General features: G+C 45.1%; 1 protein-coding gene across 4 annotated transcripts in view; it reads right to left on the bottom strand.

Moving 5' to 3' along the window:
- usp48 (ubiquitin specific peptidase 48) overlaps positions 1-22343 on the bottom strand; it is a 198459-nt gene that overhangs the window by 17500 nt on the left and 158616 nt on the right. For all 4 annotated transcript variants that reach the window (XM_072478568.1, XM_072478566.1, XM_072478565.1 and 1 more), the window contains 5 exons: positions 21973-22095; positions 16270-16331; positions 12600-12710; positions 8008-8141; positions 6263-6369 (listed from right to left, as the gene is read on the bottom strand). In XM_072478568.1, the coding sequence (XP_072334669.1) occupies positions 6263-6369; positions 8008-8141; positions 12600-12710; positions 16270-16331; positions 21973-22095 (537 nt within the window). The remainder of the gene's footprint in view (positions 1-6262; positions 6370-8007; positions 8142-12599; positions 12711-16269; positions 16332-21972; positions 22096-22343) is intronic.

Genomic DNA, 22343 nt, shown 5'->3' with positions numbered 1-22343 from the left:
ACCAGCAACGGGGCTAACGGGTCTGCATACTTCCTATAAAACTCCACCGGGAACCCATCCGGCCCCGGGGCCTTCCCAGCCTGCATGCTCCCCAGTCCTTTGACCAGCTCCTCCACCCCAATTGGCGCCCCCAACCAGCCACCTCCTGCCCCTCCACCCTTGGGAACCTCAATTGGTCCAAGAATCGCCACATCCCCTCTTTTCCCCCTGGGGGCTGGGACCTATACAGCTCCTCGTAAAAGGCCTTAAAAGCCTCATTCACTTTCCCCGCACTCCGCACCGTAGTTCCCCTGCCATCTTTGATTCCGCCTATTTCCCTCGCTGCCATCCTCTTACAGAGCTGATGTGCCAGCAACCGACTCGCCTTCTCCCCATATTCATATATCACCTCCTGTGCCTTCCTCCACTGTGGTCAACAGGTCGAACTCCGTCTGGAGACTTCGTCTCTCCCCGAGTAGTCCCTCATCTTGAGCCTCTGCATAGCTCCTGTCCACCCTTAGAATCTCCCCCACTAACCTCTCCCTTTCCCTGCCCTCTCTCTTCACCCTATGAGCCCTGATGGAGATTAACTCTCCACTGACCACCGCCTTCAGCGCATCCCATACTACTCCCACCTGCACCTCCCCGTTGTCGTTGGCCTCCAGGTACCTTTCGATACACCCTCGCACCCTCCCGCACACTTCCTCGTCTGCCAGCAGTCCCACATCCAACCTCCACAACGGGCGTTGGTCCCTCTCCTCCCCCAGCTCTAGCTCCACCCAATGCGGTGCATGGTCTGAAATGGCTATGGCCGAATACTCCGTTCCCTCCACTTTCGGGATCAATGCCCTGCTCAGAACAAAAAAATCTATCCGGGAGTAGGCCTTATGGACGTGGGAGAATAAAGAAAATTCTCTGGTCAAAGGCCTGGCAAATCTCCACGGATCCAACCCCCCCCCCCCCCCCCCAAAATCTGGTCCATGAACCTCCTAAGCACCTTGGCCGCAGCCGGCCTCTTCCCCGTCCTAGATCTACAGCGATCTAATGCTGGGTCCAGCACCGTATTCAAATCCCCCCCCCCCCCCCCCCATTATCAAGCTCCCTACCTCCAGGTCTGGAATACGCCCCAACATCCGTTTCATGAATCCAGCATCGTCCCAGTTCGGGGCATATACATTCACCAGTACCACCTCCGTCCCCTGCAACCTACCACTCACCATCACATATCTGCCTCCCTTGTCCGCTACTATGTTCTTGGCCTCAAACGACACCCGCTTTCCCACTATTGCCACCCCTCTATTCTTCGCATCCAGCCCCGAATGGAACACCTGTCCTACCCATCCCTTCCTTAACCTGACCTGAACTGCCACCTTCAGATGTGTCTCCTGAAGCATGGCCACGTCTGCCTTCAGTCCCTTTAGGTGCGCGAACACTCGGTCCCTCTTAACCGGCCAATTTAGGCCTCTCACATTCCACGTGATCAGCCGGATTGGGGGGTTACCCCCCCACCCCACCCCCGCGCCGACTAGCCATCTCCTATCTTAGGCCAGTCCCGTGCTCGCGCCTCCCGCACCCTCCAGTCCCCCAGGCGGGGAACCCCTGTCCCGACCACCTCTTCCATTTTCAGTTCCCCCTCGGACAGTGCAGCAGCAGCCCTAAAATCGCCCCCCCCCCTCCCCCCCCCCCCAGCTAGATCTACATCCAGCTCTTTTGCTCCCCCCATATTACTTCCATGAGTCAGCTGACTTCTGCTGACCCCGGCTTCCCCCGCCTTACCGTTGATCTCCCCCGTGTGGGAGTCTCTCCTCCTTACCTTCCTCCATCCCCCCCCTTTTTGGCGCGGGGAAAAAGCCCGCGCTTTCCTGAACCAGCCCCGCCCCCTGTGGCGCAGCTCCTGTTGCGGCCCTTATCCCAGTTCCCTCATCCCCGAGTCTCACCTCCCTCCAGCACTGACGCCCACATTCCCCATCACCATCATTTTGTCTACAGAAAAGAAAAAAGGGAAATTTTAGGAATTTTAACCAGAACTCTACCCACATCCCCATCCATCATCCCACCCATGAAGTATTCTTTGCCCATATATGCAACCCCATATACAACTGACATCTCCCCCCGCAACCACATCCCCTCAGTTCGAGTCCAGTTTTTCCGTCTGAATAAAGGTCCAAGCCTCTTCTGGCGTTTCAAAATAATGCTGTCGGTCCTGATAAGTGACCACAGTCGCGCAGGCTGCAGCATGCCGAACCGGACTCTTTTTTTTATTCAGCACCGCCTTGGCTCGGTTGAAGCCAGCTCTCCTCCTTGCCACCTCCGCGCTCCAATCCTGGTAAACTCGGATCACCGCGTTCTCCCATCTACTGCTCCGCACCTTCTTGGCCCATCTCAGCACACTTTCTTTGTCCGCGAAGCGATGGAACCTTGCCACTCTCGCCCTTGGCGGCTCATCGGCCTTGGGTCTCCTCGCCAGAACCAGGTGGGCCCCTTCCAGCTCCAGGGGGCTGGGAGAGGCCTCCGCACCCATCAACGAATGGAGCATCGTACTCACGTACGCCCCGTCATCAGCTCCCTCCACTCCTTCGGGAAGACCCAGAATCCGGAGGTTCTTCCTCCTCGACCTGTTCGCCAGGACCTCAATTCTCTCGGCCCACCTCCTGTGCACCACCTCGTGCGCCTCCATTTTTACCGCCAGGCCCAGGATCTCGTCCTCGTTGGTATTCACTTCGCCATTCACCTCGCGAAGCTCCACCGCCTGGGTCTTTTGGGTCTCCTTCAGCCCCTCGATCGCCAACAGCATTAGCGCCAGTACCTCCTTTTTCAGCTCCTCCACACATCGCTTGAGGAACTCCTGCTGGTCTGGCCCCCACGCTGCTCGCTCTCCGCCGTCCGCCATCTTGCTTTTTCCCCCTCGATTTGGTCTCTGCTCCAGGGCCTCTTTTCTCGTCGTTCCACCGCTGATCTCGGCCATAAGTCGTAAGGGGGGGACCTTACTGCACCTTCCCACACGGGATTAATTCAAAAAAAGCTCCGTTGGGGCTCCTCTGGAGAGCCCGAAAGTCCATTGTCGCGGGAGCTGCCGAAACGTGCGGCTTAGCACCGCATCGCCGCAACCGGAAGTCATATCCAATCTCTTCATAACTGCCCAGGCAACATCCTGGCAAATCTCCTCTGCACCTTTTCCAGTGCTATCACATCCCTTCTATAATGTGGCCCCCTCCCACACCTCTGCTTCCCCCTGAAAAAACCCACTCATTCAAGCCCGAGTCATGTGGACCCTGTGCACCACCTTAAATTGTATAAGACATCCTTGCGCAGGAGGATGTTGAGTTCACTTGGCGCATTACTTCACACCAAAGTCCCCATCCTATTTCCCTCCCCTACCCCCCCTCACTTCCGCTTGATCCTTTTCACTAAGGCTGTGCTCTGCTGCTCCAACTACCCATATATATTTCCAATCCTACTACACCCCCCCCTCACCCGGGAACAACATTATTCTCCAAAAGCGCCTGAGGGAATGAGGGCAACTCCTTGCGCACAAAGTCCCGCACCTGCCAATATCTAAACTCACTCCCCCTTGGTAGCTCAAATCTCTCCCGCAGCTCCTCCAGCCCAGCAAATTTTCCTTCTGTAAACATGTCCCTGACCCGTTATAACCCCTCCATCTCCTTTACACCCATCCACCCCCTGGCGCAAACCATGATTCCCACACAATGGAGTCATCACCAACATGTGACCCAGTTTAAAGTACCTCCTCGGCTGGTTCCAAATTTTTACAGACGACTCCACCACTGGACTCCTTGTATACCTCCTCTGAGTAAATGGCAGCAGGGCCGTCACCAGAGCCCACAGGCTCGTCCCCTTGAAAGACTCTACCTCGAGCCTGACCCAATCTGTCCCCTCCTCCTCCCACCATCATCTCACCTTCTGCACATTAGCTGCCCACTAGTAATGCAACAAATTTGTCATCCCCCGTGCTACTTCTGCCTTTGCAACTGAGCCCTCTTCACCTTGGCACCTTCCATGTCCACACAAATTCCGAGATTAACGCATCTACCTTCCGAAAAAAGCCCATGGAGATGAAGATCGGTTGGGACAGAAACCCCAATAGGAAACTTGACGATCTATTCATCTTCACCACCTGCATCCTCCCCGCCAATGCCAGGTGCAGCGCATCCCACTTTTGAGTACCCAATTATTTTCTTCCACTTAAGGGGCAACTTAGCTTGGCCAATCCACCTACTCTGCACATCTTTGGATTGTGGGGGTGAAACCCAAGCAGACAAGGGGAGAATGTGGCGTTTGCACACGGACAGTGACCCAGGGCCAGGATCAAACCCAGTCCTCAGCACCATAAGCAGCAATACTAACCACTGAGCTACCATGCCACCGTCCTTTTAAGGTCCCCCTTAACCTCCTCCACCAACCCTGTCAAATTCCACCTATGCACCGTGGCCCTCTGTCAATCGCTCCACCGACGGGGGTCATAATTACGTTTAACAATCTCTTAATGTTACTAGAGAGCTGCCTCCCCTTCACCAACCCCGTTTGATCCTCTGAGGCCAACTCCGGCACACACCGCTCCAACCTTCTCGCCAATACCTTTGTCAGGGCCTTTAATGTCTGTATTCAGCAGCGAGGTGGCCTATGGGATCCGCACTCCCAATAGGTCCTTCCCCTTTTTCGGGATTAGAGAAATCGACGCCTGGCCAGCATAGCCGGCAACTCCCCCTTCTCCACCACTTCATTAAACGTGCTCAAAAGGTGGGGTGCGGGGGCCAACTCGGTCGCAAACTGCTTATAAAATTCCGCCAGGAAGCCATCCGGCCCTGGTGCCTTACCCGACTGCATCATGCAATGCACTCGATCACTTCCTTTAGCCCTAACGGCTCCTCTAGTGCCTGTCTCTTCCCCTCCTCCAACTCTGGGAAGTCCAGCCCATCTAAAAATCAACCAATATCAGCTTCCTGTCCTCCCTCCCCAGCTCAGCCCTATACAACCCCTCATAAAAGGCCTTGAACACCTCATTTATCCTCTCTGGATCTGACAACACATTCCCCTCTACTCCGCCTTCACCTGAAGAATTTACCTCGCCGCTGCCTGTCGCCGCAGCTGATGGGCCAGCATGCAAATTGTCTTCTCCCCATACTCATACTGCATCCCCCCCGTGCCTTCCGCAGCTGACCCGTCACCGATCAAACTGCCATATTCCCATAATGTTGGGTGTTTTCTGCCATAAAGACAGGTACAAAGTATTTCATGTCGCTGCCATTTCCTTATAATTTCACCTGTCCCCCTATAATGTCTCCTCTAAGGGGTCCACATTTACTTTTGTTAATCTCTTCCTTTTTATTTGGGGCAGCACAAGTGGATAGCACTGTGGCTTCACAGCGCCAGGGTCCCAGGTTCGCTTCCCCGCTGGGTCACTGTCTGTGCGGAGTTTGCACGTTCTACCCGTGTCTGTGTGGGTTTCCTCCGGGTGCTCCGGTTTCCTCCCAGTCCAAAGACGTGCAGGTTAGGTAGATTGGCCATTCTAAATTGCTCTTAGTGTCCAAAAAGGTTAGGAGGGGTTATTGGGTTACAGGGATAGAGTGGAAATGAGGGCTTAATTGGGTCGGTGCAGACGCGATGGGCCGAATGGCCACCTTCTGCACTGTATGTTCTATGTTCCTATTTACATATAGGAGGTTTTGTGATCTGTTTTGATGTCTGTTGTGAGTTTGCTCTAATTCTCTTCCCTTTAGCAATTCCTTGGCCACCTTTTGCTGAATTCTAAAATGTTCCCAGTTCTCATGCTCCCTCATGTTTGGCAAGATTGAGTCCCTTCTTTAACCGAATGCTACCTTTAACTTTTCTTGTGAGCCACAGTTGAACCACTACAGCAGCAACACACTCATGAACGACCACACATCGAGATGTACAAAGATATTGTGATTTAGCAATTTTCAAGAAGGAATTACATAAGAGCTCTTGGGGCTAAAGGGGGTCAAGGGATAGAGGGAGGAATGCGGGGCCAGGGTATTGATATAAATGATGATAATGAAAGGCAGAGCAGGCTCAAAGGGTTGAATGGCCCTCCAGCTTCTATTTTCTATGTTTAACATGGGTAAAGCATCGGAACTTATATTTATGTTAAATGCCGGCATTTGACAATTTTCGGAGTGTAGGATTAGCTAGAATAATGAGTGGAAATTTTTATGGAGTACAAGCTTGAGAAAGTTGCTAATTACGCTCCAGTAACTAAATTATAAAACAGTCACTCAGGAAAACAATTGATTGAAAGTCTCACCTTGATACTATCCACCACTTTGCGGATATAGATGGTTGCCTGGGTGTACTCCCTCAAATCCCGCTGCTGTTGACAAAGCAAGCCTTCCCGACATTCTCCACAAAGATCTACACATTAAAAAGCAAAGTTTTCAACTTTAAATTTTATAAAATACAGCTGGGCTTTCAGTGATATAAAAAATGGTGTGTGTGTGTGTGCACGTGGGGGGGGGGGGGGGTCTAAGCTTTGGGACTACAATGGGCTTTTCCATTCTTATCCCCTTTGCTCTTCCTCCCATTTGCCCACAATCATCCTTTGTTGGTTACAGCCTTTTCCAAAGGTCATACAGTCTCAGTAATACCAGGCCAAAAATGCAGCATGAAAGGTAATCAAGGGCACACTTTCCTTGAATGTGTGTGTATGTGTGTGTGTGTGTGGGGGGGGGGGGGGGGAACACATTTCAACTTGCCGTGTTAGCAGCACGTAATCCCGAGGTATGACTTCAGTGACCTGATGCCAGCACCGGCTATTGCAAGGCATGCCCACTTTGAAATGGGAGCCTCAAACTTTTAGACCCCATGTTTGAATAGAGCCATACACATGTTACAGGTGTGGGCCCAGCACAAAATTCTTTTGTCCTTTCCCACTTAACAGGGAGCACACTTAGACCATAAGACCTAGGAGCAGAAGTAAGGCCATTCGGCCCATCGAGTCTACTCCACCATTCAATCATGGCTGATTTCAACTCCATTTACCCGCTCTCTCTCCATAGCCCTTAATTCCTCGAGAAATCAAGAATTTATCAACTTCTGTCTTAAAGACACTCAACGTCCCGGCCTCCACCGCCCTCTGTGGCAATGAATTCCACAGACCCACCACTCTCTGACAAATCAAGTGCACCGGTGCTTCCTGGCCACCATATCGGGGCCCCAGTTGGGATCTTTAGCACCCAAAAAACAGGCTGTGCACAATCAAACTTCCAAAATTCTTGGCTGAGTTCTAGATTACATCATCATTCATTAGCGTTTATCAGGTTAATGTTCTATAGTATGACACTATTTGACTTCACTTGGTATAATTTTAAAATCTTGAAATATAGAGCAAGAAACAAATAATAGTTGTTCAAAATCTTGTGGTAAAGTAGGCTCAGTAGTTTGTTCAATAGTGGCAGCAAAATCTACTTGGCGTATAACCAACATGAAACAGATTGCTGCTTTGTTAAGCTACGTGCTACATATTGAATCTGGCACATGGAAATATCACCATGAAATATATGTAGCTCTATGGTTAAAAAGCTAATTTTCTCCTCAGGATATTAGCCCGTTTCAACTTCAATAGACATCGGTATTGGCTGATTGGGCCTGCATCTGTCAGTATGGGAAAGGCTTTACTTTGGATTTGTGCAAACATCACTGCAGACAGCACAGCTGAACATGACTGTGACTGTGTACAAAAATAGACAGCCTCACCCACTCCACTTGATGCGTATACGCCTTGCTGCAGCTCATGTTGAAACAGGAGCAAAATTTCACCATCGTCACAGGTTTTTAAACAAGAGGGCGAGAGCAGTGTGGCTACTATAATTGTAATTATGGAGAGAATTACCAGCACATTTAAAACCAGTATTTCAAAATTCTTGACAAATGTAGAGACGAGAGAACGCAGCAGACCATTAAAATTAGAATAATTTACATCAACTGTGGAAATATAACAATTAAACAAAGACAATCCTTCATGCCAACACTCAGTGAGGAAAATCTGCTTACCAGGACTAGTGCTATATTCCAGTTGTACAGTGCCAGTTTCTCCAGTGTTTATTAGACGAATAACTTTAATTGTATTATCAACAACAAATAACTTGTGGATGATTTCCCATTCATTTGGCCATAAAAGAGCTACACTGTGCAAAGGAAGATACAGGTTATTGAATTTTGAAAGAATGCTTTAGTTGAACAAAATCACACAAACACAAAATATAAGAGGGTTAATACTGCAGGAGTTCACCTCAAAAATAGCACAAATATTACAGGTCATGGAGTCAAAATAATCAAACACCAACTAAAACAGCTATTAGCATGGAGCTAATTCATCCTCATAGGTTTGACTGGAACTGCCCTGATCTATTTGTTCAGTCTTATTCTTTGAATACATTTTAGTCACTATCCTCACAAAACGTTGAACAGTATCCGTAGCCATCTCCAAAGTAATGAATTTCTTGCTGCAGGTAGAATATTTTCCATTATTTTAAAGAAGTTTAGCTGCCACAGGCAAATAGAAGCCGTCATTAGTGCATGGTGAACATCAACAGGTTCAGGGCTCAGCACCCCTTCAGTAATATTAATGACAGGTCGAAGACCCACGGCATAGGAGCCTCAATCGGACACTGGCTTCTAGCTGCAAGAGCACTTACCAACATTTTGATTACGAAATTGGTATGAAAAACTGTTAACCGTAAAAAAATGATGGATAAAACACAGCTCCAAGACATTTCAGATAGAGAAAAATGAATAGAATGAGATATAGTGTTGCATCTGTCGGCTGTACTGGACAAAGGCAGAGGAAAGTCACATACAAGAATATATAACTTATATTTATATCACTATATTAATCAAATTCCCAACCTGCTTCACAGGAGCATTATCAAACAACATACTGATATATCCATAAAAGGATATTAAGGCAGATGAAGGTAGGTTTTAAGGAGAAAAAAGATGAAACCAGGAGGGTAATTTGGGAAAGAATTCCAGAGCTCAGGGCCTTGGCAGCTGAAGGCCATCAATAGTGAAGTGAATAAAATCAGGAACCCATAATAGGGCAGCACGGTAGCATTGTGGATAGCACAATTGCTTCACAGCTCCAGGGTCCCAGGTTCGATTCTGGCCTGGGTCACTGTCTGTGCGGAGTCTGCACATCCTCCCCGTGTGTGCGTGGGTTTCCTCCGGGTGCTCCGGTTTCCTCCCACAGTCCAAAGATGTGCAGGTTAGGTGGATTGGCCATGATAAATTGCCCTTGGTGTCCAAAATTGCCCTTAGTGTTGGGTGGGGTTGCTGGGTTGTGGGGATGGGGTGGGGGTGTTGACCTTGGGTGGGATGCTCTTTCCAGGAGCCGGTGCAGACTCGATGGGCCGAGTGGCCTCCTTCTGCACTGTAAATTCTATGATAATTGAAGATATCGCAGGGTTGCTGGGGACCGGGGACCTGGAGATTACAGGGATAGCCCGGGTCAAAGCCATGGAAGGCTTTGAATACAAGAGTGAGAATTTTAAAAACGAGGTATTCCTCAACCAGGAGACTATGTAGGTCAGCAACCATAGAGGAGATGGGAAAACAGGATTTGAGAGTTAGGATATGGACAGCTGGAGATAGCAAAGACCAGAAGATATAGGAGCAGAATTAGGCCATTCGCCCCGTTGAGTCTGCTCCGCCATTCGATCATGGCTGCTATGTTCCTTATCCCCATTCTCCTGCCTTCTCCCCACAACCCCTGATCCCCTTATTAATCAAGAAATCCTTTTATCAGGACACCAAATTTGTGCTCGAGATGCTGTTACTTACAGGGTTACAGACCAAGAGCTGGAAGGTGGAATTAGACAGAATAGTTCTTTCTTAGAACATAGGAAGTAGGAGCAGAAATAGACAATTTAGTCTCTCGAGCCTGCTCCACAGTGTAATACCATCGTGGCTGATCTCATCATGGCCACAACTCCACTGTCCTGCCCATTCTCCATAACCCTTCAACACATTACTAATGAAAAGTCTGTCTAACTTCCTTAAATTTACTCATTGACCCAGCATTCTCCGCACTCTGGGGTAGCGAATTCCACAGATTCACAACCCTTTGGGAGAAGTAGTTTCTCCTCATCTCGGTTTTAAATTTGCTACCCTTTATCCTGAGACTATGACCTCTTGTTCCAGAATGTCCCAAAAGAGAAAGCATCCGCTCCACGTCTACTTTATCCATACCTTTTATAATTTTATATGCCTCAATTTGATATATCCTCATTCTTCTAAACTCTAGAGAGCATAGGCCTAAACTGCTCAACCTCTCTTCATAAGACAAACCCCTCATCTCTGGAATCACCCTAGTGAATCTCCTCTGAACTGCCTCCAATGCCATTACATCTTTCCTCAAATAAAGGGACCAAAACTGTGCACAATACTCCAGGTGTGATCTCACCAATGCCTTGAACATTGCAACAACACTTCCTCACCGTTATACTCTATTCCTTTAGCTATAAATGCCAGCATTCCATTTGCTTTCTTTATTACCTTATTCTTTATTACAAGACATGTATACAGAAAAAGTGGAGAAACACAAGTGGGCCTCCCAAATGGTCTACATCTCCAGAACTGCTTGGAGCACAATTCTGAACAATCCATTACCCTACGCTGTCAAATGTGGTTGAAAACATATAAAATACTTGAGATAGAGAGGAACCCACGTGTTTGGCTCAGACTAGTAAGCATTTCAGGGGCATTGCCATCAGTAGGAAACAACTGATTCCCCACCTTGTAAAGTGTTACTACTTCAAAGTTGTTGTTGCTTGAGATGAGAGAAAAAAATCCTTATAGCCTTAGATTGATAGCCTGACCCAGCAATCTGTAGGAATGCCACTCAGACAGCAATTCCTTTTCTATGAGATAAAGTCTCAGATATGGAGTGACAAATTGCTATTTGCTGTGGAAATGATACACTTTAGAAATACTTATTGTTGCAAGCTTCTGCCTCAAGAAACCTGAAGGGTCCTTGTTACTAGGAGGAAATGGATGGGGATAGGGTGTGAGATATACAGAAACTGCCCTTCTAGGAAGTCATGAGGCTGTCGAAGGCCTGAAATCCCAAAAACAAATTGTCCCTTTTCCTATGTCGATAAGATTTTGTCCTGTCATTAAGATTATTTTTGATTATTCATTCTGAGGAATTGCAGGATCTCTATTATCAAAATACTGTTAAATTCAGCACCTATCACATAAGCCAACTGGGAAAGCACGTTCGACCCAGCAGCCAGAGCTTGTTGAGGTTTCTGGCAGAATTGTCTTTCTCACTTACGAGACCAACTTGAGGGAGTTTGTTCCAGGCGGAATGCTGGTGGCAGCTGGTCCTCGAGCAGAGGGAACCAGCAAGAATTTAAGAGTTCAGAGACTGCTCCTGGTATGACTGGGGGAAGAAATCATCCAGGTGGGCCATGCCGCTGGATATTGCTTCGCAATTTCTCAGAAGACTGAGGGAAAGGACTTTTGATGGTCACCAGAAATTATGACTTGGCAAAACGGGAATAAGCAAGCCCATTGAAAGCTGAGAGTAGCTTTGAACTTGTCCTGTAAGGACTGCAATCCTGTGGGGGGCATACTGTTGTGTGTATATATATATATATATATATATATGCAGTGTAGGGTTATCGGTCATGCTAAGACATGAATAAAGGTTACCTTTTAATATTAGTTGCCTACTAAGTAAGGTTTAGTCATTGTTGCTTTTAGTTTGGTTGTTACAGTAAAAGTCTTTTAAGTCGGTAAAATATATTTTTTAAAGTTATCGATCTCTACGGGGATTATAACACTGAACAATAAAGGTAGACTTCTAATAAACATTTGGGATACCTGCCAGTGCAGCTCAAAACAAAAGTCTGGAGTGGACGAATATTTCCAGATTCTGGAAACAGAGGAACAGGACTAGACCACTCAGCCCTTCAAGCCTGTTTCATCATTCAATTCGTTTTGGAAGCTCCTATTGCTCCATAACATCCGCAGGCTTTTGGGAGAGGGTTCCAGGTTTCGACTACCTTATGTGGGAAAAAAAACTTCCCGATTTCACTGAACAGTCTTGCTCGAACTTTGTTGTGCCCCTTTGTTCTCAATTGCCCTACAATAAACAATTCCTGTAGCTGTCATATCAAATCCTTCTAACATTTAAGCACCTCAATCGGGGAACCCTTCAATTCTCTAGTCAAGGAAATACAAGCCAAATTCATGCAGCCTGTCTTAATTCAACCCTCTAAGTCTCAGCATCATTCTGTGAATCTGCATTACAGGGTAGCAGATTTTTCCAGAGCTAGTGCCCAAAGCCAAATGCAGTTACTCCAGATGGAGTCGGAACAAGACTCTGTACAAATGAAGCACAACTTGCTCCACTTTATATTCCAGTCTGTTTCAGATCCTCCTCCACCTGATTTTTGTTTTGCATGTAGACACTGAACCAGTGAGGAAACACTACTCATGATTTTCATTTCAGTTTTCAATGAAACATGTTTCCAAAGAAAATAAAAACTATATTGTAACCATAACTTAGTTGCCTAAAAAGGATTAAATGTTTAAGCCTCTGCATGTGCACATTGTTAAAACGATGGAATAAGACTCACTGTTTTGAATCCTCTTTGGTCATCGAATCTGCTGTAAACATGAGACCTCCGTGCGGACAGAGAAGTGCATTGTTGCCCACAGATGATACCGGACTGCATTTCGTTGGCTTCCTTCAGCAAACAGAATCAAATGAATGCACAGGGGAGGGATTTATAACAATGCAACATGTTCCACATTGAAGTAATGCTTTTTGTTCTGACTCAATTATTTCCTCTCTGAATTGGAACATTATTAAAATGCAGATGTTATTTTAAGACCTCAGTTCAGATTGCACCACCTTCAAGTGATTTTCTTGCCTTGCACCCCCTTATCTAAAAAAAAAAGAGCTTATGTGCATCGATATAGTTTGATGATGCTGCATTTTTCCAATGTAGCTTCACCAATAATCCAGATCTGTTGCTGCACCAGTCTAGCTGAACCAAAACTAGCAAATAGCTGAAGCTAAGCTGCTCAGTTCTTACCAACAGCAATGTTCCTCTGGCACAACCCTCAAAACACTAGATGACAGGATTTGATTATCAACTAACTTTCAGTGCTATAGTGGACAGCTGACCTTGGCTGCAAATGTACTTGCATGTTAATTAACTAATTATGTACATGAACTTATTCAAAGAGTAAATATTGTCTTCTTTATTCTTTGAAGGTCGCTCAACTTCCACATACAAATGAAATGTTCATCAATGCCCCATTAACATTTTGGTGCTTTACTGGTCACTTAGGCCTTTTCCACCCTTGCTGCACAGAGGGGGCATGTTCTGGAACTTCAACATAGCTCTTTTCAAATGGAGCATCAAAAAGGAGACCCAAGTGATAGAGACTATATTACGACAAGTAGGGATATTGTCAGGGCACATAGTCTTTGCTGTATTCAGTGCCTTCAGCCATTTGATATCATGGGGAGTGAACGGAACTGGCTGAGGACTGGCATCTGTGATGTCAGGGATATCATGAAAAGGTCGAAGAGGGTCTACACTTGACACTTCGGGCAGAAAACAGTTGCAAATGCTTCAGCATAGGGGAAGTGGTACACAGTGGTATTGTCACTTGACTAGTAATTCAGAGATTCAGAGTATGGGCTCGAATCCCACCACAGCAGATGGTGAAACTTGAATTCCATAAAAATCTGAAATTAAAAATCTAATATCGACCATGAAACCATTGTCGATTGTCTAAAAATCCCATCTGGTTTACTAATGTCCTTCAGGGAAGAAAAACTGCCATCTTTACTTGGTCTGGCTTACATGTGACTCCAGACCCATAGCAATGTGGTTGACTCTTAAATGGTCTCCGAGATGGACTAGCAAGCCACTCACTGATGAGCAATAAATGCTGGCCAAGCCAATGCTGGCCACATCCCATTAATGATTTTTAAAAAGCCTAGTCTTTCACATTGGTGTGCTGGGCTCACCCATTACTGAAGATTGGGGTATTTGTGTAGCATCCTCCCTTCGTTTAGTTGCTCACAAACCGTATGAAATTCTTGTATTAGGTCATAAAATTTGGTGGGCAATAACAACGTGCTGAAAAAAGGAAATTTAATGTAGAAAAACATCCCAAGGTGCTTAACAAGACAGATATTTTGAGAATCTTTTTACTTTGAGCGACAGGAGTTTGATCAAAAGCTTGATTGAAGAGCAATTTAAAACAGAGATATTTCCAAAAGTGAATTCCAGAGTTCGGGGCCTGAAGCAGCGAAAAGCATTTCGCCAATAGTGGAGAAATTAATGTCCAGGATACAAAAGGCTTCTAGGGCTCGAGGAGATTAGAGGGACAGGAAGGGGCTAGGCTGTAGAGGAATTTGAAAATAAGGATGAAGATTTTGAAATAAAAGCACTATCAGACTGGGAGACAATGTAGAGAGCAGCAAGCTCGCAGGTAAAACATGAATGGGGCTTGGTGTGAGTCAAGATACAGGCAGCAAAGTGTATGTTTGGTGGAAGATGGAAAGCCTGCCAGGACAGCACTGAAATAGTCAAGTCTGGAAATAACAAAGGCACGGATGAGAGTTTTTAGCAGATGAGCTGAGACATCGACAAAGTCAGGCAATGTTATGAGGAGGGAAGACAGAAGTCTAGGAAATGGAGCAGGTGTGTGGTTGGAAGCACGTCTCGTGATAAAATACAACACCAAGGTTGCGAGCCATATGACCCCGCTTCAGAGCGGTCAGGAATGGAAACAGTTGAAAGGGAATAAAGTTTGCAGCTGGGACCTACGCAACGGCTTCAACTCTCCCAATATTTATCTGGTGCAAATTTCTGCTCATCCAATACTGGGCATTGGGACAGACAAACGTGACAAATCAGAGGAATGGAGGATTAAGAGAGTTTGTAGAGATATGCACCGGAGTGTCTTCAATGCAAGTGTAGGACCCGATGTTTGACTGATATTGCCAAAACGTAGCATGTAAATGGGAAACAGAAGGGGGCCAAGGATAGATCATTGGGGCACTCGGGAGGTTATAGTGCGGGATTTAACAGTACAAACTCCAACAATGGTTAAAAAACTTTTTTTTCTGAAAACATTTAAAATAGTTTCACTTCAGACTTTTCAACAAAGATTTTATACTCTCTGAATAATTAACAACCATTAAACTAACAAATTTGATTAAGAACTGAGGTGCACATTTGAGGTCCAGTTGAAGCAACTTACTGTAAAGTTGTGTGTAGATCAAGACCATATTTAGAACACACTGAGCAATTGGGGCCACATTCCTGGCACTTATGCCAAGATCATGCTCAGCAGTGGCCATTAACATTAACTCTGCCTAATTTGTAGGATCACTGAAAGGAGACCTCGTTAGTATGGGGACAGCAGCTGCCTGTGCCACTATGGGCATCTGACTATGGCATTCCATCAGAAGTGCCAACCAGCTTTCCAGCAGCAATCATATAATACTGGGTGGGAGATGATGGGAAACATGCACAAGTCTAGAATCTGACTGGCATCATTAAATCAAGGCCAACAGACCGGGGAAAGTTTGACTAAAAATACTTGAAATAAAAAAATTAGAAATCTGCAGCAGTGACTGTCAAATTCAGCGCTTTAGAACAACGTTGAAAGATTTTCAAAATAAGTACATTAATCAAAATAACGACTACAAAAACTTAAGAGAAAATGTACGAAGGTGCTATCCTAGAATAAGGCCCAACATTCATCAAAGACCAGGATACAGTGGTGCTTGTATTTCCCATGTGACCCTAAATTCATAGAGGCAGCATTCCGGGCAGAGTTTGCAACTTATAAGTGCATTTGATGCAGAAGAAAGCCACTTTTAAAAAATAAATTTAGAGTACCCAATTATTTTTTTCCAATTAAAGGGCAATTTAGCGTGGCCAATCTACCTACCCCCCATCTTTGGGTTGTGGGGATGAGACCCATGCACAGGCATGGGGAGAATACGCAAACTCCACACGGACAGTGACCTGGGGCCTGGATTGAACTCGGGTCTTTGACGCCATGAGGCAGCAGTGCTGACCACTGCGCCACTGTGCTGCCCCCTGAAAGCCACTTTCTAAGTAAGGCCAAAGTATTATACTTGAAGCCAAGAGGCATAATTCTTTCCTCACCCATTCACAAAAAAATGCATCTGTCAGTTTAAAATCTCTTGTGATTTTGAACAAAGTGTATTTAAATAATGAGAAATTGTATAAAAATAAAACAAAATGTCACCTGATAAACTTTTTCCATTCTTCAACAAAAAATTGGGAAACAACGTATAGAACCTCAGTCTCCTGGAAAATATACATAAAGATACTGTAAATAAAAACCTATATGATTAGGGAACAAAGTCAGCCAAAGTAGTTTTCTATTATGTTGTTACCTGCCTGAGAAATTAGGCTTATTTAAAAAAAAAACATTTAGTCATAGCAGCCATACTTTACAATTTGTAATGTTTTTCAGGGTAATATACGTCAACTACGAAATGTTATAGTCAACATCTCGGTCTTACCTTGAAAGCTTGCTGTTATCGGTCGAACACGGTGCTATCTCAGTTCTCCATATTAATGAAAACTCAGATCACTTGGTGCGTGATGCCAAGCTGAATTCAGTGCTTCTTCACAAGAGGAAAAATCAACAGCCAGCTCTCTCTGCAGGATGCTCGTGCACCAAGCTGCCAATAGAACAGTATTGGGTAGCTTGGGAACAAGCAACTTGCTGTCAGCCCTCTCCACCATTTTTCCTGACCTTTGTGCTTTGTTTGCAATAATCCATCAGTGAGCCAATCCCCACATTCTACCCTCCCACCATTTTTGTCAAGCTCCAGGCCTCCTTTTCATAGTGCTGCTAACTCCTAGTATGGTGTCAGCTCCATTTATCTGCCTCTCACTGACTTATCATACCCCACCCACCCCACCGTCCACTCCAGAAGAGGTGCATCCAGTTACATCAACACATTTAAAAATCAGCCCTGGTAATTTATTTTCATTATCCTTTGTTCAATAATAATAATAATCTTTATTGTCACAAGTAGGCTTACATTAACATTGCAATGACGTTACTGTGAAAAGGCCCTAGTAGCCACATTCTGGCACCTATCCGGGTACACTGATGGAGAATTTAGAATGTCCAAATTACCTAACAGCACGCCTTTCGGGACTTGAGGGGGGAAACCGGAGCACCCGGAGGAAACCCACACAGACACAGGGAGAACGTGCAGACTCCACACAGACAGTGACCCATGCCAGGAATCGAACCTGGGACCCTGAAGCTGTGAAGCAACAGTGCTAACCACTATGCTACTGTGCCACCCACTATAGAAATATTACCAGAGTCTTAATCAAAAATAATTTTTAAATGTGTGCTACTGATGATGTTTGAATCCTATGCCACTATGAGCAACGTGCCTGGATCGATCAACCTTTTCAATTAAGTCAGACTTAAATCCCTTATTTCCCAAACAGTACCACCCGATCTGTCAATATCATTCTTCACAAATCTCTCCAAGCCTTTTTTCTGAGCTCTATTTTACTTCAACAAATTATCCATTCCTTATTGCTGAAGGCTAGAGTCTGATAACTGAATGTGTTTTCAGTGAGTTAAATCTCACCCCTAGTACTGAATAGTTTAGAGATGATCACATACAGAAAGTAATTATCTATTCTACCTTATCATTTGCCTGAAAGGATCTTTCCCAACCTCAGGACATCCCAAAGCACTTTACAGTCAGTGAAATATTTTTGAAATGTGGTCATTGTTGTAATGTCGAAAATGTGGCAGCCAATTGATCCACAGCACGATCCCACAAATATTAATTTGATAATGACTGGATAATCTGCTTTATGTTGCTTGAAGGATAAACACTGGCCAAGACATGACTCCCCAGTTCTTCAAATAATACCATTTTCATCCATCTGGGTAAGCAGTCAGGGCAGAATGACTTCTCCCTCATTCAAGGCAAGAGAACGAGATGGGATATAATCATTCTCTCCTATAGATACCCACTGAGTTTCCTCATACCAGAAGCTAATTCAATGGTGGATCTTAGTGGAGTTACTGGAGAATGCACCCAAGGTGGAAGCTGGCATTTCACACTAGATTGGATACCAATATAGAGATAGCCAAGCAGCAAATTTTGTATAAAGATTCTGTTTAGGATTAGGATTTGGTGGCAGGGGTAAGAATAGGGGGCAGAGGGAGAGAGGGGAAACATTCCTCCTGAATTTTCCTCTTCATATTCAGATGTAGGGAGAAGCCCAGTCGGTAGCACTCTCACCACTGGATTTAAGAGACAGGGGTTTGAGCTCTATCACCCTTTGGATGTGAAAGTTTTGGGCTAAGCGGCGAGATGGAATTGCCTTGAAGTAAATCACTCTATTGTTGCACCTTTAAAAATATTGCACCCACCACTGGCAGGTACAGGGATTTATCCATGGACTTCTTGAGGCTGTGCATTTGTATATCCAATACCAATCACTTTGCGTGAATTGGGTCTCTGGCACATGGAAGTGTACTTCCCCTGGGTGCCAAAGTTAGGAAAGAGTAGGGATGATGTGTCACTTCGCAATCGCCATCTCAAAATAGACTGCACATTAGCATGACACTTTGCTATTTATGAATGTTCCAACCATGCAGGAAAAGATTCAGGCATTCGGTACTAACTTATTTACTTGGGTGATGATTAAAGAAACATTCACCTAGAGGCAAAGGGTAAAAAAAAAACATTTATGCTGTAGGATGACTAGTATTTAGAGAGAATGTCCTTCAAGTGGGAGGAGGTGTGATGAACGTAAGAAATTGGTATATATATTCTATTTTATATCTATTGTAGTAATGGGGCTGTTTTAGCTCAGTTGGCTAGATAGTTGGGTTGTGATGTGGAGCCAGGCCAGCTGAGCAGATTCACCTCAAAGGGAAAAACAGCCTACGGTCTTCTGGGACTATGGTGACTTTAAATTTAGTAATGTTTGTAATAGACTGCACATTAAATGTACAGGTTCGATCCTGGCTCTGGGTCACTGTCCGTGTGGAGTTTGCACATTCTCCCCGTGTTTGCGTGGGTTTCGCCCCCACAACCCAAAGATGTACAGGCTAGGTGGATTGGCCATGCTAAATTGCCCCTTAATTGGAAAAAATGAATTGGGTACTCTAAATTTTATTTTAAAAAGTGATGTTTATAATAACCGGAGTTCGGATATATATATATATCTGTTGCAGTAATATTAATAAAGAATCCAGGTTAAGGATCCAGACTCTGTGGCTGGTAAAGGTGCAATTAAGATGTCATAAAAGCGTGATTATCGCTCATTCGAACCATGTATGCACTTAAAAAGAGAGGTCTAGTGGACTTTTGTTTATAGAAAGAACCTTCGAGAGTAGATAATTTGAGACACTGTGCTGAGACATAGGTAAACTGACCAGGGGATCGGAGTGGGGTAAAGACGACGTAATTAATGGAAGGAGCCAGGTCTGTAGCATGCAGTTTAGTTTTTGATAGGAGTTTGAAGCTGAGCAGGAGATTTTACCAAAGACTGTCAGGATTTTTTTTTTTTTTTTTAATTTAAATTTTGAGTACCCAATTCTTTTTTTTTTCCCAATAAGGAGCAATTTATCATGGCCAATTCACCTACCCTGCACATCTTTGGGTTGTGGGATGAGACCCATGCAGACATGGGGAGAATCCACACGGCAGTGACCCGGAGCCGGATCAAACCCGGGTCCTCAGTGTCGTGAGGCAGCAGTGGTAACCACTGCGCCACCGTGCTGCTCCTTAAAGGTTAACCAGCTGTCTGCAAAGGACAGCAAGACTTGCAGCTGATGTCTGAAAGGGCTTCGCTAGGGTCTTTTCACAGTAACTTCATTGCAATGTAAGCCTATTTGTGACAATAAAGATTCTCTCTCTCTCTCCAAGCAGTCTTTCCAAGAAACCTCTATCCAGAGAAGAGCAAGTATCCCTCCGTTTGCTAACTTTATACATAAGTGGCTCTTGACCTGTGAATGACTTTGCTTAATTGGAGACAGAGAACGTATCAGTTAGAAGTTAAAGTGTTCCCTTTCATTGAAGAATTCTTTACCTGTTAATTGTAATAGTAATTGCATTTTCAGTGACATTAATATGTTTAATCCTGTGTTACGGATAAAGTTTATTTTAATATAAAGATACCTATTGTTCAGTGGAATCACTGCTGGAGCAAAGCATCCTTTCCTCAGTTTTAAAAGTTTAAAAAAATGTTTGGGGGTTCTTGTCCAGTATCCTTAACAGATGTTTGGGGTCTGGTCTGGGATCTTAACAGATGTCAGACTATGATGGCAAAGATGGCCTGCCCTTTGGAAGGAAAGAGTACGGAAATTATTTGGTTTCTGATGCCCCTTGCAGGAGTCACTGAGGACTCCTACGAGTGCTCACCATGAGTGTCTGCTCCATGTAGTTCTGCATCCAACTGAACAACAACCATCTCATCAAACAGGTCAAAGTCCAGCACTTCCTGAATGGAAGTGAAGGATACAATAGGCTCCAATTATTCCAGATCATAACCCAGTTTCGCTCCTGACCTGTCAGGCAGTGAAAACATCTCTTTAACACCTTACAGCCCCCTCAGTCTAGTGGAGGCATGTGCCACTCTCATAAAACAATTGTCCCATCTCGCAGCTGTCCTGCTGTAATGTCAAAAGTGATGAATTGCATCCCCCCTTTGCCCCTCCACAAAAGGCACCAGTGATCCAACAAATGCACATCTGTATTGTAGCCTGGCAGATATCATAGCGATCCCCATAGCAATATGAAATAATGCTGACCCTACTAAAGCTAGGGGGATGGTAACTGCCACAGCAGAGTGTTGTACAGGCAGATAGTTGCGGCTTGAGGTCTTCCTGCAGCAGATCGCTGATTGATACTGCCTTCTCCTTCAAAATGGTGACAAACTCTCCTCGTTCCCAATCAGTGCTTCTCCTCCGTGATATAGGGAATGCTGTATCTACTCCAGTGAAATCCCAAAAACCAATGGTGGAATTTGAAAGTATATTAGTGGGTGAGCCTGTGAAAAGCAGCACAGGTATTTGTAAAAGTGTTTGAGCTGTGGAAAGCCGTGTTCAAATTCTCCAGATTTATTAACATACAACGTTGCACATCCACGTTGATCAGATTATCCCAACAATTCATATTTCAGTCTAATTTACTTCCCAAGAGTGGATTAGCAGTGAAAGCTTAGGAAATTCTCCAGCTGCTAGAGCTGGTTCACATTGACAGATGCAAATGTGGCCAGTGGCGAATCTGAAGGTAGATTGTGGGAAGGTTTGAAGGAACTCGGGGAAACATGTTACTGATGGAAATTGAGCAGAAACGGACAGATTTTCTTGCTGTTTTTCACTGCCGTGTGCTGAAATGTGCTGAAAACGTTGAGGACAATCTGTCTCACTCATCCCAATTAGTGTTGCATTGTGATAGGGGAACATTAACTGGGTGATGGCAATACCAGCTCAAGTGAACGGCAAATGGTGCAACAGCATTAACTAAAAGGAGAGTAGCTCAAAATTCCTTCCTCAACCCATGCCACCTAATGTCAGATAAACTGATCCTTCAACCCAATGCTGCTTGAGGGATGTCCAGAGTGTAAATCGGCAGCAATAAATAAACAGATAACACCATTCGTTGCACTTTTAACCAAGTTCATTCAGTGAAGTACTTGGGAAAAATTAGGAGTGCTTTGTAAATTTTGGCACGTGAAATAGCCTTGCTTCTATCTATAGACCATGCTTCGAACAGTCAATAAGAATCTCTGACAAGTACTTCTGCTACATGGAAAAACAATAACAGTTACCTGTTTAGCATGAATCATTTCTCTCACAGCTAAGCAATTGTAATTGAGGTATATACTTTTTGGATTATTTTCATGACTAAATAGTTAACAAGTAGGATTGCCTTGTCAAGCCTCTTACCTCAGGCCATTTGATTAGCAGCGGTCTGTTCTTGTCTTGAAAAAGGCATAGAAGTGCTGATTTCTGCTCATTTGCCATCATCTTGCTCAGAGTCTCGTTCTCTTCACCCTCCTTTTCTAATACCTTCTCCACAAAACAAAAAGCGTTCAGTCAGACATGTGAAGTTATTCTTCAGCTAAGTACTGTGTCTAATTCTGGACATGCTTCTTAAAGCTTAGTGTCAAATCCTTGGAGAGGGTGCAGAAGATCAGCACAGTAGCACAGTGGTCAGCACAGTTGCTTCACAGCTCCAGGGTCCCAGGTTCGATTCTCAGCTTGGGTCACTGTCTGTGCAGAGCCTGCAGGTTCTCCCCTTGTTTGCGTGGGTTTCC

This window comes from Scyliorhinus torazame, chromosome 16 (assembly GCF_047496885.1).
Source record: "Scyliorhinus torazame isolate Kashiwa2021f chromosome 16, sScyTor2.1, whole genome shotgun sequence".
Taxonomy (NCBI): domain Eukaryota; kingdom Metazoa; phylum Chordata; class Chondrichthyes; order Carcharhiniformes; family Scyliorhinidae; genus Scyliorhinus; species Scyliorhinus torazame.
Note: the sequence above shows the minus strand (reverse complement) of the source record. Positions and strands in the feature narration are given on the sequence as shown.